The following is a 19,169-nucleotide window of genomic DNA, read 5'->3' as shown; positions in this document are numbered from 1 at the left end:
ACAACATCTGCAAGGAGTTTGTATGTTCTCCCCGTGTTTGCGTGGGTTTCCTCCGGGTACTCCGGTTTCCTCCCACATTCCAAAGACATACTGATAGGGAATTTAGAGTGTGAGCCCCATTGGGGACAGTGATGATAATGTGTGTAAAAACTGTAAAGCGCTGCGGAATATGTTAGCGCTATATAAAAATAAAGATTATTATTTTATTATTATTATATGGGATAGATAGATAGACAGATAGATAGAACTATAGATAGATAGATAGATAGATAGATATTAGATAGCTGATAGATAAATATGAGATAGATAGATAGATAGATAGATAGATAGATAGATAGATAGATAGATAGATAGATAGATAGAACGATAGATAGAACGATAGATAGATAGATAGATAGATAGATAGATAGATAGATAGATAGATAGATAGATAGATAGATAGATGTAGTTTTTGGTCATAGCTCTCCAACAGTCTTTTTTCAGTCTCACATTTTTGATCCTATCATTCTTTTCTTTAGATCTATATCTATTTATATATGCATAAAATCTTTGACTCCAAATATAAAAGCTTCAGTCTTGAATGTTTGTTCAAGTCTTGAGTCATTATTAAATATCTGAGAATTTTGGAAGATCCAATTAAATGTCTTAGATAAGCGAATTGAGCTTCTTTCTGACTGTGAAATGTTTCATAATGGTAAAAATCATTGATATAAACTAACAACATAGCACTATCATCTTTGCAATATTCTTAAAGGGAATGTGTCATCAGGTTATTGCTACACAATCTGAGAGTATCACAATTTAGGAGTAAAAACCCTAATTCCAGTGATGTGTAACTTACTGGCTGTGTGCTGTGTTTTTTAATTAATTGAGTGTTTAATCTGCTGTAGATCTTTTAAAAGCTTTTATCTTCATGGGTTGAATGGCTTCCTGTGAATTGATAGTTTAGGCAGATGAGGATGGATGTTAGTCTTATTTCAGGCACAATTAATTTGTGTATGCATAGCTTATTGACCTTTTAAATGTTTTATATTGCTTGTGTCTTTGTGTGTCCCTTTGATGTTATTTTTAGTAATTACTTATTTTTACTGGTGATCACAATGCATTTGCATACTTATTTTTCCATGAAGTCTGTAGAGCCCTACACACCACTGATTGGCAGCTTTCTTTGTACAATGAGCATAGGAAGAAAGCTGCCAATCATTAGTGTGGTTGTAGCTGGACTACATTGCAGCAGGTCAAATCATCCACTAGTGGTAATCTCCTTCTGTTAAAACAGTGATTTTATGTAAACTTCCTTCAGCAAGCAGCCTACTGACACATCGCTGGAATCATGGTCTTTGCTTGCTTCTCCCCCCAGGTGGCTAAAAGAAATTCCCTTTAAAAATAAAGCTAATATATTCTAAAACTTCATAAGAATATTTTTCTCCCTTTTAATTATTATTAGGGACCAGATGGGATGTCTGGTGCACCTGGTCCACGTGGCCCCAAGGTTGGTGTCAATTATAGTTAATTTTGTAGTAAATTTAGTTTTATAGCTTCTAATTGCAAATATGAGAGGACAGGCTATTAATTATTGAAAGTGTAACTGTGGTTAGCTTTTTTTGCTTTGTATCAGTATATAGTATATGAATTCATGAAACTTTGTAGTATATCTTATTACGGGGAGTGGTTTGCCACTTACCTTCTAGTACTGCATAATGTTCTCTCACCCTCCTGTATTCAGGATTCTATAAATGTTTACAAATGAAGATGGAGACAAAAAGAAAGGGAATGCAACTGCTGCCTCTCATTCAAGGTTTCGTTGAGATTTTGAGGGACTCATGAATGGCATGATTGCTCATCCTGTACTGCATTCATTCAAATTTTGGCACTATAACTATGTTCCTGGAATTAGTGGTGGTCCCAGCAGTGAGACCCCAAGCCATCAGAATTTCAAGAAGCACTCCCATGAAATTTTTTATCCTCTTAATAGCTATCAATCATCATATTATATAGCGCTGTTTAATTACAATTGATAATTTTTCCCTTTTACCCTGCTAACTCTTCTCTTTTCCATAAGGACTGTGCCATCACCTGAGTAAAAACTGACTAGCTGAATCCTTCTAAACTCTATGTAGAAACAAGAGGCCAATTTTGTCTGCACAAGTCATCATTCACTGCAAAATTTCCTGGCAGCTGGAGGAGCATCTGGGTCAGGTGTTGAAAATGGGAATGATAAATGCAAGGACAAGAGACTTCCTGTTTCTACATAAAGTAGAGAAAAGAGAAGAATTAGTCAGGTAGAAAGGCAAAATGAGCAATTGTAAGTACACAGTGCTTTATAATATGATGATTGCAATATATTAGGAAGAAAAAACTTTGGTGGGAGTGCTTCTTTAAACATTAATCTTGTGGATAGGTGATAATTAATAAGTTGGTGCTGTCGTTGTGGGACAATCCCTTTAATTATTATTATTTATTTATACAGCACCATTGATTCTATGGTGCTGTACATGAGAACTTGAGAGCTTACATTCTACAGTATGGTGGGGAAGGAGACAATAGGTTGAGGGTTGCAGCAGCCCTGGTAGTGGTGAGGAAGCAGCGGGGTCAGTGCAGGCTGTAGGCTTTCCTGAAGAGGTGGGTTTTCAGGTTCCATCTGAAGGATCTGAATGTGGTTGATAATCATACGTGTTGGGGCAAAGAATTGCAGAGGATGGGGATCTTTGGGAGAAGTCTTGGAGGCGGTTGGGTGAGGAGCAAATAAGTGTGGAGGAGAGAAGGAAACCTTGCGAGGACCGGAGATTATGTGAGGGAAGATATTTTGAAATTAGTTAAGAGATATATGGAGGAGACATTTTATGGATGGCTTTGTGAGTCAGTATTAGTAAATTTGAATTGGATACACTGAAGTGAAGTGATTTGCAGAGGGGGGAAGCAGAGGAGTAGTGAGGAGAGAGATGAATTAGTCGGGCAGCAGAGATAAGGATGGACTGGAGAGGTGCAAGGGTGTTAGCAGGGAGGCCACAGAAAAGGATGTTGCAGTAGTCGAGGCGGGAGATGATGAGGGCATGCACAAGTATTTTAGTAGATTGAAGGTTGAGGAAAGGATGGATTGTGGAGATATTGTTGAGCTGAAGGCGACAGGAGGTGGAAAGAGCTTGGATGTGCGATTTGAAGGACAGGGCAGAGTCAAGGGTTACTCTGAGGCAGTGGACTTCTGGTACGGGGGAAAGTGTGATGTTGTTAATTGTGATAGACAGGTCAGGTAAGGAAGATCTATGAGATGGAGGAAAGATGATGAGTTCAGATTTGTCCACATTGAGTTTGAGGAAGCGAGAGGAGAAGAAGGAGGATATGGCTGATAGACACTCTGGGATTCTGGACAGCAGAGAGGTGACGTCTGATCCAGAGAGGTAGATCTGAGTGTCATCAGCATAAAGGTGGTTATGGAATCCATGGAACTTTATCAGTTGTCCAAGCAAAGTGTATAGATTGAGAAGAGTAAGGGTCCTAGAGCAGAGCCTTGGGGGACTCCAATAGAGAGAGGGTGGGGTGAGGAGATAGTGTGGGATTGGGAAAAACTGAATGTGCGGTTGGAAAGGTATGAGGAGATCAAGTATAGGGCAAGGTCTTTGATGCCAAAGGAGGAGAGGATCTGTAGTAGGAGGCATTGGTCAACTGTGTCGAAAGCAGAGGACAGGTCTAGAAGGAGGAGTAAAGAGTATTGTCGCTTAGCTTTGGCTGTAAGTAGGTCATTAGTAATTTTGGTCAGGGATGTCTTAGTTGAGTGATGGGGGTGGAAACCAGATTGTAGCGTGTCAAAGGGCAAGTTAGATGAGAGGTGGGAGGAAAGTTCAGCGTGGCCGTGCTGCTCCATGAGTTTGGAAGCGAATGGGAGCAGCGATATTGGGCGATAGCTGGACAAAGCAGTTGGATCAAGGGTTGGCTTTTTAAGGATAGGCGTAATTGTGGCATGTTTGAAAGCAGAAGGAAAGGTACCAGAAGTTAGTGATAGGGTGAAGAGGTGGGTTATGGATGGGATAAGAGTGGCCGTGAGGTTGGGGAGGAGGTGGGATTTGATGGGGTCGAGTGCACAGATGGTGAGGTGCCATTTGGAGAGGAGACAATTAAGCGCCCTTTCAGTAATGTTGGATAGGGAGGTCATGGGGATTGGGCATTGGTCTGGTATACAAAGGGGTTGTGGTGGTTGAACAATGAAGACTTGCCTTGTTTGGTCGATCTTATTTTTAAAGTGTGTGTCAAAGTCCTCAGCAGAGATGAGGGAGGTTGGAGGGGGCATTTAGGGGCAGAGGAGGGAGTTCAAAATTTTGAATAACAGTTTGGGCTTGTGGGATAAGGAAGATACGAGGGATGTAAAGTAGGCCTGTTTAGCAGCGGTGAGGGCAGATTTGAATGTGAGTGTTGCCTGTTTGAATGTTGCGAATGTGTTTTCTTCCAACGCCGCTCAGCAATCCTGGATCCCTTTAATGAAACTAAAGTATGGTATGAGGCTTTTACTCAGTAATGTCTATAAAGATTTGTGTCAATTGAGTTTGAACAGAAAAATATACATGTATGAAAGTATTCATAGCTACATGAACATGATATACATATACTATTGACTATTGTTTTGTAAATATAAATCTCTTTCCATTTAACATATTCAGTATTAATTTAATAGGGAGAAAGAGGTCTACCAGGTGTACAGGGGTCTCCTGGGGAGCCAGGGTTACCTGGATCAGTCACAGAAGGTCCCCAGGTAAGTCCTTATGTGTTTCTACATTACACATAAATATCGATACTAAGAATGTGAAGGATACTGGTATCTTTAACACCAAGATAGTTCATGTTTAATCACCGCAAAATTATTTTATCATTTTAGCAATTAGCAGAATTTGGCAATGATGCAACATGCACTGATTAAAATTATTTGGGCAAAATCATTTAATTCTGCACAGATTCATCTTTAAAACCAATATGTACAATTGTCTTGAAATTCTGATTTGTTCATTTTATTCTGTGAAAACTGGAATATCTGGGGGTTTGGGAGAACGTGTGTACATTACATATTTCAGTAAATTAGTTACACTCCCAAGACTTCCTGCAGTTTAAGTTCTGACCCCTGTACTGCGTACCTCAATGAGCACTATGAGGGAGGCAAACAGATATTATATTGCACATGAACTTGCGCTAGCACCGGATCCTATCCTCGCAGGTAAACGGTCTCTTACTTGTATGCACGGTGCTGCCTGGTAATTGAGCAAAGCACTTTGCTAGTGAGGTGAAATTGCTGCTTCTTCTGGCTAGCCATGCATCAGTCCATGATTCCGCGCTCCTCGGAGACCTGTTGTGTTCACATGGTCTGTGGCATTACAGAGGCATCGTGCTCCTAGAAGACATTGCCCAATATGTATTTGGTAGCAAGCAGATTGTGAGGGGGATTGATCTTAAAACATAACTTTAACTTAGAACAAAAGTTGTGAGACACTGGTAAAAAATGTGCAGTAAGACAGCACAATAAGGCTAGTGTCACACCACTATATATTCCCTCATCCAAGAGAATTCAGATTATTATGCTAATCACATAGTGTGATCCAATTTTCTTAGATGAGATGATGGTGAAAAAAAAATCTCCATCTCCTCCATTGTCAGTTCAGGAAAATCAGTCCAATGTTTTCCATGGACTCATTGACTTTCATGTCCCAGTGCAATCCAAATATTGTAGGCAAATCGAGCATGTTTTCCTCAGACTGTTTTTTTTCAGATCACACTCTTACCAAAAATATCGTCGTTAGCATGAGCCTTTAGTGACACCAATATCAGTGATCAGCAATAACAGATGGATGAGATGTAATTGAGAGATGTGGCATAATGCTGACAGTGCTCAGATCCCACACATTTCGACTGCATACAAGAAATCCAATTATTGATATATACAGATGTATAGCTCTGGCAAAAACTAAGAGACCACTGCAAAATGTTCAGTTTGCCTGATTTTTCTCTTTATAGGTATATTTTTGAGTAAAATGTAAATTGTTCTTTTATTCTATAAACTACTGACAACGTGTCCGAATTTCCAAGTAATAATTTTTGTATTTTTTTTAATGACAAAGAAAACTGGTCAAAATTAAAAAAAGACAGTGCTTTCAAACTCAAATCATGCAAAGAAAACAAGTTCATAATCATTTAGAAACAGCAATACTAATGTGTTAACTCAGGAAGAGTTCAGAAATCAATATTTTGTGGAATAACCAAGATTTTTAGTCACAGCTTTCATGCGTCTTGGCATGCTTTCCACCAGTCTTTCACACTGCTCCTGGTGCAAAAATGTAAGCAGTTCTTCTTTGTTTGATGGCTTGTGACTATCCATCATCCTCTTGATTACATTCCAGAGGTTTTCAATGGGGTTCAGGTCTGGAGATTGGGCTGCCCATGACAGGGTTTTGATGTGGTGGTCTCTTAATTTTTGCCAGAGCTGTATAACCTTTCTGCTGTTTATTCCATAGTTGATACTTCAGTGTTTTGAACCCATAAATTCTCCAAAACATAAATTGCTGCAATAGGCTTCCCTCATGAATTTAAGTGGTGAAAACATGCCTAGGGCAATGTCTATGAAGGGATAGAGTTAGACTGCTCTTGGTAGGGTGTTAGTTATTGGGGATCCTAGGGTCTGATACCTTTTACTGGAAATAATTAGGCATCCTACATATGTCACCATGATATGAAGTGAAGCTACGAAGCACCAATGGAAACTCCAGAGACTTTGAAGTTCCCATATGTGTGATGGCTGTGAACATTCCTATATCTTATACTGTACAATTGTATTTATTATTGCTGAATACTGAAAAATAGTTCTTTGTACTATGTCTTTAGCAATTTGAGAGGTTGTTCTTTATGGTACATCTTGAATATAAGAATTTGTTGTGTACCTTTGGCGTGACACTACAAGAATATTGATGGATTATTTAGAATTTGAGAGGGATCTGTATATATCAAGGAGTGGGTTTCTTGTATGCGATTAAACTGATTGGAGTCTGGCCACTCTCAGCATTAGGCCGGAGTCACACTACCGTATAACACGGCCGAGTGCTATGCAATGAAACATCCTATAGCACTTGGTCCAGTGCTACTGTATGGGGCAGCTCAGATCTGCGATTATTTTCTCATGCCGATTCGGCAGCAACTCCAATTGGCAGCAGTACTCGTCTCACTCCCAACTATACAAGTCTATGGGTGCATTCCATCTGGAAATCACTCGAGTGCAGTGCAATTCTCGCCGATGCTGGCAGCAGAGGAGATGGAGAGATTACTTTCTCCGTCTCCTCCACATCTGTGCTCCGATCCTGTCATGCGAGAGGATCGAAGCACAATATCATGACACTCGGATCCCGCTCACAGCAGAGCAGGAACTGAGGGTCATGAGCATATCTCCCCCGATGCTCTCGCATCAGATGCCATACTTTGGTGTGACTCTGACCTCACCCAACAACTCCAAATTAAAGTTCATTCATCTGCTATTACTGTTGACTGAAACTAGCTGACTGTTTTACTGCACATCTTAGTGGTAGCTCAGAACTTGTAATAGTTCTTAGCGAAAGTTATGTTTCAAGATTATTCACTTCACATGATTTGCTTGATGCATATTGAAACTAGTGAATCATATTTATCTAAGAGATTTGATTGGAGATTTTTATTCTGCTTGTCCTATACAATATGTATTTGTGCATTTAATCCATTTAAATGAAGTTTCCACCTTTTAAAGTGTATTTCTGACAATGAGCTTTATTTTTAGAAAAATTCTGAACTTGCTACAAATGTAGCCAAATTTACTTTGAAGGGAAACTCAGCAGGTTTTTTCTATGTAATCTGACAGCAGCTTGAGGAAGGGGCTTAGACACTGATTGCACCTATGTATTACTTAGTTTACTGGAGAAGCAACAATGATAGAGCTACGGTTTTGTCTGTTGCAGATCTAGCTGAGCCCAGTTGTTGAGCTGTGTATAACCTTGCCCAAAACACTCTTGGATGCATTGTATAGTTACAGAGAGCTGCTAATTAGTGGTGAGGGTGGGGTTGGACTAGAATGCAAGGGGCCAGTTGTGCATAAGTGATTATCTCCTGCTGATAAAAAGCTGATTGTATTGAAACAGCAAAAGAGGCCAGTAAGAGACATATGGTTGGAATCATGGTCTCTGCTTCTAAATTATTGTGCTGTCAGATTATCTAGCAAAATCCTGCTGCCAGATTCTCTTTAGCACAGATAGCATTGGGACATCACAGCGCAAAAAAAGTGTATTTTGATGCCTCACATAACATCAGTCACTGGGTTGTACAATGTTAGTTTATCTTAATCCTCTTAAAGGGAACCTGTCAGGAGGTTTTCCCAAGATAAACTATGGCCACCAACTTTAATGTATCTTTTCAGTATTTTGGCAAAATATGTAAGTCCACAACCCCATTTGCATAGCCCAAAAAATACTTTTTATACTCCCCCTATACGGTGTGGTCCAGTCCGATGGTGGTCACTGGCCTTGCATCAATGCCTTCTCTCTTATTGCCATTGCTGTCCTCCTGCCCTACTTCAAGCTGATGATGCATCATACCTCATCCACCCAGTGTTCCCCAATCACCCTCCTGCACTGGCGTACTTTTCTCTACTGTGAGAGAAGGCGCTAATGCAAGACCTGCAAGGCCCATTGGACCTCACTGCACCTCTTGGGGGATTATGAAAGGTACTAGATGGATGCCCAATGCTATCGCATTGGGAGGGCGGTAATGTCACGATGGGGGCAGGCATGCGGCGCTGTTGTTGCCTAATGGCATCCTGTGATAATCTAATGACTTTTGCATCAAGAGACTCATGTGCTTGATTCCTATGCTTATATGCATTGTTTTTGTCCCAGCGATGCTCATTTGCCCTTTGTTGTCTTTGACTTTTGTGCCTTTGCTGCTTTCCTTTCATCGTTATTGGCGTACTTTTTAGGAGGAGCCATGCTGGTGTTAATATTTGCTTTTTAAAGGGGTTTTCCCACAAACAAAAGTTCATTTTAAAAATTGTCTGTGTCTGACAGAACATACCACAACTCCTGGGCAGGGGAGGAAGCAAAAGACAATACTGACATTACAGCAGGAGATCGCAGAGGATACATTTTGTGAGGTAAAATATTTTTTAAAAACAGTCAGTGAAATATTTTACCTCACAAAATGAATCCTCTGTGATCCCCTGCTGTAATGTCAGTATTATCTTTTGCTTCCTCCCCTGCCCAGGAGATGTGGTATGCTCCATACATGTGGAGCGCCCCCACACCGCCGCAGGGCCGAGGGGATACCCGGAGCCGGGCCTCTGAGTTTCAGTCCTGGGGTTGTCACGGTGGCTAGACCCGGTCCGTGGCCCTGTCCGTCAGTGGGGGACGTCCGGTGTAATAGGTGGTAGTAATGGTAGTATAGCGATGTAGCGGTGCGGTTGTGGGGTGTAAGTCGCGGTAAATAACGAGGACACCAGGTTGCAGTCTCTTTACCTCTTTACTGGAGATCTCTGAGTCCTCAGTCCAGAACACGGTTCACCAGGCTACGCAAGTCCGGCCGGTCCAATGGCACCTCCAGAGTTCTCCTCTCAGGTGGAAATCTGTGCCTTCCTTCTAGCGCTATGTGTTGTAGTCCTTCCCTGCTGTGCTCACGGAAAGTAACCCCACAACGGTTGTGTCTGTTTCTTAAGTTCCCTCACAACTCGATTTGATGTTCCTCTGTAATCCACCCCTTCCCTGTATTCAGGTTGGAATGGCACCCGTTTGTCAGGTAGGCCTGGAGTTCTTCCGGGACCCTAGAGTCGCCCCTCTCCCGCAATTGCCCCCCAAGACTTCATAGGTGATATGTGGTAGACAGCCCGCCTGAGACCGACTGTCCTGCCGCTGTTTGGAGTATGGCTTGAAGCTGTATTCTAATCCACTCCCTCGGCGTTCCGGCCACCGGTATTGCGCCTCAGCAGGGTGCTGCCTCTTTCAACAAAACCCCTGCTGGTATTCTCCTTCTGCTTGATCTCGTTTCTCACTCAGCACAATCTATCTCGCTTCTAGTCCTTTCTTGAGTCCCGCCGCTTCCAGGAGCCTGCGCGGACCCGTTACGTTCCTTCAATGCCAAGCCTCTGCCAGGATCCCACCCCTGGCAGAGACCCTACAGTCTCTCCCTTCACAACACCCCCTGCCACAGGGTGTTGCTCCGTTCAATCCCGTCAGCGTTCTCTCTAACTTCCTGCCTGACCCCCAGTTTACCCACTATGGTGGGGAGTGGCCTAATGAATAGCACCCTTAGCTCCCCCCGGAGGCCCAGCTGTGAAACATATTGGTGTCTGTGATACCTGATTGGAAGAACTCCTTCGGTGCCATCGAACGTACCATGGCTCCCCTTAGCGGCGAAGCCACAGCACTGCAACGACCAGGACTCTGGGGCGCTGCACTCCCCCCTGGTTAAACACAGTACTCCGGGACTGGGAAGAAAAACAACAATACAGATTAGCAAAAAGACATACAATTTTGTTGAGTGCAAAACAATAAGTATACTTGAACAGGCTTCCCTTTATGGGAGGTGAGGACACTTTTAACGTTACAAACATGGTCAACATTATAAATTACAGGCTATGCATAACTCCTGTTACCCAACCGGGTATTCTACTTAGTGCAAATTCTGGAACAATAAATTAACATTGCCTTTAAGAAACATACACTCTTAGTTTACCAAAGGCCTTCCTATAATCACATTACAGGGTAAGGTAACTTCACATTCTCCTACTTTGAACCTGCAGGACCGCCTGTCCCTATGGCACCAGACCTACTGCCTCTCCTTTCTTTTACAGGACCGCCCCGTTCAGCCAGGGCCTACTGCCTTTCGCTACTATACATAGTATAGACATAACATTCCTTCCGTTTAAAGAACTCTGAGCCCGCTCTACTCGGCTCCTTTAAGGACTCACTCTCTAACCCCTACGGGTTCGCTTTCTGTCCTTAGTAACAAAGTAACTTTCTATGGGGACGCAGGGTTGACCTTCTATCCTCACCTTCATCATTACTTCCTTACTTTCAGCTATGCAGATCTCTATCTCTACCCCTACGGGCTCTCTGCATCTTTTCTTTCTGCAAAACATTATTTAGATTTCACATTTCAACAAATTCAACACATATAACTTAGCATGTAAAACAGTTACATTTCTTTTTCAAGCTTCATTATCACATTACTGTTCTGCAACAGTATCTTTCTCAAGTTCAATTTCACACATCCCCTTTAAGAGGGGACCAAGTCTTGCTGAGGTAGCTCGTCTTCTCAGCCTACCAGCCCACGCAAAGGTTCCGGTATGGTATCTTCGCAAAGTGTCTTTAACTAGAACCGGTAGGAAAGGTATCTTCACAAAGTGTCTTTGGCTCAAACCAATAGGGCAAATATCTTCGCAAAGTGTCTTTGGCTAAAACCAGTAGGGAGCACCTTTAAGAAGGTGCAAACTATTTACAAAAGAAAGTTCGAATCATGCACAGTCCATGATTACTGCAGTTTGTATAACTTTGTGCAAAAACTTTAGAAAAAAGAAAACAAACAAAGGGGATCCCGGGTCAACAGAGGGATCCATTAACCCTGGGCGGGTTTAGCAGCAACAGGAACAGTTAAAACAATAAAGTAGCAACTATTTACATTTTCATCAACATTGAAAGCAATATCTTACTGAGGTTCTACGGGAGGTGACCTCCTTCCTGGCTTCACCAGACCCACAGATCGGTCCGGTGAGCCAGGACGCCGTCCTGGCTCCAGTAAAGATAGAATCCCTCTCCGGGAGGTCCTTCTCGTCGGTAGGCGTACCCGCCTCTCCGGGGCGCGGTGAGGTCGAACTTCCCCTGGTTCCGCGGGGTCAGGTCCCGCTGCCTTTCCTCCAGGACTATCCTCTTCTGGTGTCCCAGCAGCAGCCTTGAGGGCGACACATCGTTGGACCCCCCGGGCAAACCAGCCCGTCTCACTGGTGTTCTTTCTCCACCTCGTATAGGTGACGGCGTCCCCCGGCTCCAAGTTACAATAAAACCGCCTGCCAGAAGGTTCCACCTCCTCTCGGTCCACCCGGACCTGGATCGGCTCCCCGATCTCCTGTATGACCCCTCTCCCTTGCTGGGGATGGAAGGCCACCACAACACCCCAGTGTGAGGGCGGGATCTCGGGGACACCAACCAAGTCTACTTGCTCTGCAGGCTGGGGCCGGCTCTGCCACTCTGCCATAAGGCGCCGTAAGTGCTCCGCATCCGGCATGATCTTCAGACCCGGTGCAGGTAGGGTGCTTTCAGCCGGGCCCGGGTAAGGAGCAATGGGAGACAGCTTAATCTCGGTGGGTTGGCCTACCCTGGTGAGTACACGGGCATCAGCCCTCAGTCGGCGGGCCAGCTGGCGGGCCTCGGCTGCAGCCACACGTTCCTCCGATAGCGGCAACGGAGGTCGGCCCATCAGGGGCTCGGTAAGGGTCAGACCTCGCAGCAGCGGTGTTTCGGAGCCTATCTCAGATGCTACGGCCTCAGACTGGGCCGATTCAGCTCCGCATGGTGCTTCTGGTGCCGCCATTTCTTGCTCTTTTCCCGCGTCCTCTTCCCGCGGTCTCTTCCGTGGGCGGCCCCGTCCCCATGGTCTCCACCCTCCGACCAAGATCAGGAGGCGTACCTCAGCTGTTGACGGGCACGTCCTCAGGACACAAAAATACTTAGACTGGGCGGCCATTGCTGTTCGCGCTCTCCAGCTCGTCTACGCCCACTCCACGCCCTTCTTCTCTTCCTGCGCTCTCCTCAGCGCTGCAATGGCGGCGGATTTTGGCGGCAACTGGCGCAGCACAGTCTTTGTAATAAAGTACAGTCTAAGCACAACAGATCACAGTCTCTAGGCACACATGACCTGATTCCTCAGGCTTAAGTAGATCCTGTTCGTGACGCCAATTTGGAGCGCCCCCACACCGCCGCAGGGCCGAGGGGATACCCGGAGCCGGGCCTCTGAGTTTCAGTCCTGGGGTTGTCACGGTGGCTAGACCCGGTCCGTGGCCCTGTCCGTCAGTGGGGGACGTCCGGTGTAATAGGTGGTAGTAATGGTAGTATAGCGATGTAGCGGTGCGGTTGTGGGGTGTAAGTCGCGGTAAATAACGAGGACACCAGGTTGCAGTCTCTTTACCTCTTTACTGGAGATCTCTGAGTCCTCAGTCCAGAACACGGTTCACCAGGCTACGCAAGTCCGGCCAGTCCAATGGCACCTCCAGAGTTCTCCTCTCAGGTGGAAATCTGTGCCTTCCTTCTAGCGCTATGTGTTGTAGTCCTTCCCTGCTGTGCTCACGGAAAGTAACCCCACAACGGTTGTGTCTGTTTCTTAAGTTCCCTCACAACTCGATTTGATGTTCCTCTGTAATCCACCCCTTCCCTGTATTCAGGTTGGAATGGCACCCGTTTGTCAGGTAGGCCTGGAGTTCTTCCGGGACCCTAGAGTCGCCCCTCTCCCGCAATTGCCCCCCAAGACTTCATAGGTGATATGTGGTAGACAGCCCGCCTGAGACCGACTGTCCTGCCGCTGTTTGGAGTATGGCTTGAAGCTGTATTCTAATCCACTCCCTCGGCGTTCCGGCCACCGGTATTGCGCCTCAGCAGGGTGCTGCCTCTTTCAACAAAACCCCTGCTGGTATTCTCCTTCTGCTTGATCTCGTTTCTCACTCAGCACAATCTATCTCGCTTCTAGTCCTTTCTTGAGTCCCGCCGCTTCCAGGAGCCTGCGCGGACCCGTTACGTTCCTTCAATGCCAAGCCTCTGCCAGGATCCCACCCCTGGCAGAGACCCTACAGTCTCTCCCTTCACAACACCCCCTGCCACAGGGTGTTGCTCCGTTCAATCCCGTCAGCGTTCTCTCTAACTTCCTGCCTGACCCCCAGTTTACCCACTATGGTGGGGAGTGGCCTAATGAATAGCACCCTTAGCTCCCCCCGGAGGCCCAGCTGTGAAACATATTGGTGTCTGTGATACCTGATTGGAAGAACTCCTTCGGTGCCATCGAACGTACCATGGCTCCCCTTAGCGGCGAAGCCACAGCACTGCAACGACCAGGACTCTGGGGCGCTGCACATGTTCACACACAGTCAATTTTTAAAATGAAATTTCGTTCATGGGAAAACCCATTTACTGTGACCGGCTTCCTCTGCCTGGAGTCACGCTGCGCATCTGCCGCTGGGATCAGCCAAATGATTCACTGCACCTGTGCGTAATTTGTGCAGGTGCAATAAATAAGACCGCCACCATCTTTGTGAAAACAGATAGCGGTGGTCACATTAAAACTACGGATGCGCTCCTCCTGTACAAAGATGGCGGCAGTCAGTGAATCATTCAGCTGATCCCGGCGGCGGCGTGTTTGTGACGGTGTTCCGGTGGTGGTACCACACAAGAGGCTGCATGTGTGTGAGTGTGAGTGAGTGTGAGTGTGTGAATGTGAGTGTGAATGTGAGTGTGAGTGTGTGTGAGTGTGAGTGAGTGTGAATGTGAGTGTGTGAGTGAGAGTGAGAGTGTGTGTGTGTGTGTGAGTGTGAGTGTGTGTGAGTGTGAGTGAGTGTGAGTGTGTGAGTATGTGAGTGTGTGAGTGTGAGTGAGAGTGTGAGTGTGTGTGTTTGTTCATCTCAAAATTTTGAGATTAACTTTTGTTAATAACCAAACACTTATTTTCCACCATAATTTGCAAAATAAAGCTTGCCAGATCAGACAAGGTGATTTTCTGGATTTGTTTTCTCATTTGGACTTTCATAGTTGTGGTCTACCTATGATGTCAATTACAGGCCTCTCTCATCTTTTTAAGTGGGAGAACTTGCACAATTGGTGGCTGACTAAATACTTTTTCCCCCACTGTACCTTACTGTTACAAGTTATCAAAATCGAGCATTATTTGTCAAGTTACATTTGGTTACATCTGTAATTTGTTATTCACCGCCTATATAAGAAGTCTGATTTTCTAGAACAGAGCTAGAAAATCCATTGTTTCACCTTTTACTGTCATAGAGTTATATGATAAAATTCTACCTTGCCTGCAGCCACCGCTAGTCGGAGCTCAGGGACATATTACCTGCAGATTATTTATTTAGTTCAATGAGAATTGCACAACTTAGTATAGTTTCAGCTCTATCTGCGCCATTTAGATCAGACCTGGGCAAACTGCGGCCCGCGGGCCATATCCGGCCCCCTGAGTGTTTCTGTGCGGCCCGCTGACACAGCCAGCAGGCTGGAGAGGGACTGATCTAGGAGTCTGATCTTTCTCAGAAGCGATTGTTGCCCCGCCCCCATCTTCTCATTGGTGGATGCGGGGCTGCTCAGTTCCTGGCTTGCAGAGCTGCTGAAACCTGTGTGTGCTGGTCAGAAGGCAGAGCGGTCAGGACCGGAGGAGGGAAGCACGGACTACAACACCCATCTGCTGCAGATAATGGGCAGGTAGCTTCTAAGTGACGCCCAGATACCACCTGGGAGGCAGCATCTTGTGTCTGCTGTGTTGAGTAGATCACAGCACCTATGTTGCCTCCTTTCACATTGTGGAATGATAGTTGTGGGGCTGTAGTTTAGGTTCAGGGAGAGCAGCTTATTAGTAGCCACTGCATCTCCCTGGAGCTTCCTGGCAGCTGAAGGGAGATAAAACACTTGGGCTGAGTATTCCCACTGAATATGGGGTCCAGCAGTGAAGGGCCCCCTCACCTCCACTACATACATATTCTATGTGCTCCCCAAACTGCTCTTCTGACCCCACCATGTATGTCTCCTCACCTCTGCATTTGAGGGTTAACCCTTACCTCCCTCTTTGCTCCCAGCTTGTACTGTGGTATGTCCTGTGCAGGAGAGGTAAGGGTTAAGTCCCCCATAGTGCTCCCCCTGGGATCTGTTGCATATCACATCCACTCCATACTGTTCCCCCTGTTGAAGTCTATGGGTGTGCAAAAATAAAAAAATTGTATCCCATATGAGTCATCCATATAGCATCCGATTTTTATGAATACATTTCCATTACTAACACAGGACACTGTATTTCTTCTTTTAAATTTTATTCACTTCTGCTCTATAAAAATGGATGCCATAGAGATGACAATACAGATGGAAAATCGTCTTTTTCTGGACCAAAATCATGATTTTTTTTATATGCTCATGTAAATTTACCCTTACCCTTACCATCACATAAGCAACTGCTTTTTAAAAAGTGATAAAATTAATATTATGCAGAATTAAAGGGTGATCCGAAACCAAAGGTGCCTTTCATACTAAATTTAATTCAATAATCTAATCACTTTTCTAATATATTTCAGTTAAAAATTTCTACCTTTCCCTTTCTAATGTAACTTCCTGTCTGCTTGTGTTTTTTTCTTTTTTTTTTTTTACTTCCAATGACATTTTTTTTAGAATCCCAGTGCACTTTGGGATACTCACATGGGACATCATTAGGGGGCAGAGGCTGTAGTCACTGCCACAGCGGCTTTCCCCACCATGAAAATAGCATCATCTGTTTCAGGGACTGGACTGGCCTCTGCCGGGTCATCTCTTCTTAGAGCCAGCAAGGGAGCGCACGGACACTGTGCATTCAAAGGAATATAGCACAGAAAACTCATACCGAGTATGCATCAGAATTTACAACCGAAGCATTATCAGGTGAGGACTAGCCGAGCCTCCAAAACAGACATCACTGATGGCGCCTAAATTCAGAGAGGGTGCAGAGTTTGCGCCAGTGACCGCAGCTTCTGCCCCTGATGACGGCTAATTTGAGTATCCCAGAATACACTGGTGAACCTCAAACAAAATGTCATGGGACATTAAAAATTAAAAAAAAAACATAGGAAGTCAGAATGTAAAGGGTACGTCAGGGATTTTTTCATTGAAGTATATTAGAAAACAAGATTAGATTATTACACTGAATAGATATACATTTAATATGAATTTCACCTTTGGTTTCGGACCGCCCCTTTAAGTTCAGCCGATTGGTTTGGCCCTCCACAGTAGTGCCAGTTTCTGATGTGGCCCCTTGGGAAAATTAATTGCCCACCCCTGATTTAGATCAACCTCTTATTCTGCAAATACTGTAGATTAAGAAAAAAGACTACACAAGTAGAATGATATGAATTGTAACAGCTTCCATGGTCACTTCACTACAGATAGTGAAGGCAGGAAATGATTTTACATGCCAAAGCCTTAGGGTGCTTTCACATTGCATTCTGTGTTCCCGTCAGGGCATACATCTGAAATCTCCCATATAGACTGTAAGGGTGCAGACAGAGCAAACGTCCGCTCTGCCATGCATCATTTTCTGGAGTGTACGCCTACAGGAAGCGGCACTCAGATGTAGTACGAGGGGCGTTTATTAAAGATTCCACCTGACCCACTTCTATTTATCACAGGATGCTGAAACTACACATGTGTAATGATATAAGTCTCTTTAGGTTACGTGCCAATTTGCAACTAAGAATTGATAGACGTCTTGATTTTACAGGTGCTGAAGTGATATGAGGTTAGATAATGGACCTAGTGGAATACAGAGCAGTCATCAAGTTCCTTTACTTAATTGGCCGTACACCAAAGGAGAAGTCCAATGAGATAAAAGTAGTTTATGGTGATGATTCCCCATCATATGATGTAGTCAAGAACTGACATCATCAATACAAATGTGGTTGGACTTCAGTGCAAACAGCTCCAATTGCAGGGCGATCCCACTCTGCTATTGATGAACACAGCATCCAGCAAGTGGAGGTCACCATTTTGAAAAATCGCCACATAACCATTTGCTAGCTAGCCCAAAATGTCAAGATTTGTGTGGTGTCCGTGGAAAAAATAATCTAAAACCATCTTCACATGCATAAGTTATCCGCTCACTAGGTTCCCCAGCTACTTACACATTTCCAGAAGCAGTAACGAGTCAAATTCTCTCAGGCTATATTGACGGGGTGCCATGGGAACCAGGAGGACTTTTTCAACAGACTGATCCCACGTGATGAAAGCTGGGTCCATCACTATGATTCTGACATTAAAGTCTAGTTGATGCGATGGAAGCATTATGACTCACTGCCTCCAAAGAAGGCACGTGTCCAACCCTCGGCAGACAAGTTCATGTTCACAGTATTTTGGGACCAACATGGAGTAGTATTGATGGATTCCCTAGCAAATGGTACCATGATAACTGGGGTATACTATGCTTCACTACTGTGGAAATTGCGGGAGGCCATTAAAACCATGCTCACCAAAGGTGTCCGTCTTCTGCAAGACAATTCACCAGTTCACAAGTCACATGTGCCCAAATGGAAGCATGCTCCTTTGGCTTTGAAATGTTACCACATCCCCCATATTCACCCGACCTCACACATTGGAATTCCACCTCTTTCCAACAAGGAAGTTATTTTTGAAGGGCAAGCATTTTCCAGATGATGAGACTGATTTCCAAAGTCACAACGTGGCTTTTAGAGCTACCTGTTGACTTCAACAAGCGAGGTGTTTACAGTTGCTTAAAGAGATGGGAGAAGTGTGTGTCCCTAGGTGGCACCTATGTAGAGAAGGACTAATAACTGTGCCAAGTGTCATTGCTCTTAGTCCACAGGAAGTGGGTCAGGGGATATCTTTAATGAATGCCTCTCATAGACTGCGCCTCATGTAGGTGTACATTCCCAAAAAAAGTGCATGGCAGAGCTCACGTTCACTGCCGTTACCATTACAGTCTATAGCCCCGATGGTGCATGCGTCTGGACCCTGTTTTGAGGGGGATTTTGGATGTATGTCCCAACAGGGACACAGAACTCAATGTGAAAACACTTGAAGTGTCTTATCCTCTTGAAATATAGTTGAACATCCTTAAATATTTCCTTTTGAATATACCATGATTCCATATTTTCCTACTTATTTATTCACAGGGCCCAGTAGGACCTCCAGGAATTCCTGGCATCCAGGTAAACAGCAAAGTTTTAATCAAAAATTATAAAATGCTTAACAATGTAGTTTACATGGCATTATATTACATGCCTAATGCAGAGAAATACATTTTATGTTGAGAAAGTTACTGATGCTATGTTAATTTCAGACTTCATGGCGATTATTATACCTTGCATATGTAATATTTTCAAATTATATTTATAGGGTCCACAGGGTCTTCCAGGTTTGCCAGGTCCTCCTGGCGCACAAGTGAGTAGTAGA

The 19,169-nt window shown here is 44.3% G+C and overlaps 1 protein-coding gene across 2 annotated transcripts in view; it reads left to right on the top strand.

Annotated features, from left to right (window-relative positions):
• Positions 1-19,169, top strand: part of COL19A1 (collagen type XIX alpha 1 chain) — a 1,614,879-nt gene that overhangs the window by 1,172,257 nt on the left and 423,453 nt on the right. For both annotated transcript variants that reach the window (XM_077289962.1, XM_077289964.1), the window contains exons 27-30: positions 1,448-1,492; positions 4,667-4,744; positions 18,890-18,925; positions 19,113-19,157. In XM_077289962.1, the coding sequence (XP_077146077.1) occupies positions 1,448-1,492; positions 4,667-4,744; positions 18,890-18,925; positions 19,113-19,157 (204 nt within the window). The remainder of the gene's footprint in view (positions 1-1,447; positions 1,493-4,666; positions 4,745-18,889; positions 18,926-19,112; positions 19,158-19,169) is intronic.

This window comes from Ranitomeya variabilis, chromosome 2 (assembly GCF_051348905.1).
Source record: "Ranitomeya variabilis isolate aRanVar5 chromosome 2, aRanVar5.hap1, whole genome shotgun sequence".
Taxonomy (NCBI): domain Eukaryota; kingdom Metazoa; phylum Chordata; class Amphibia; order Anura; family Dendrobatidae; genus Ranitomeya; species Ranitomeya variabilis.
This window is presented reverse-complemented; position numbering and strand designations above follow the sequence as displayed.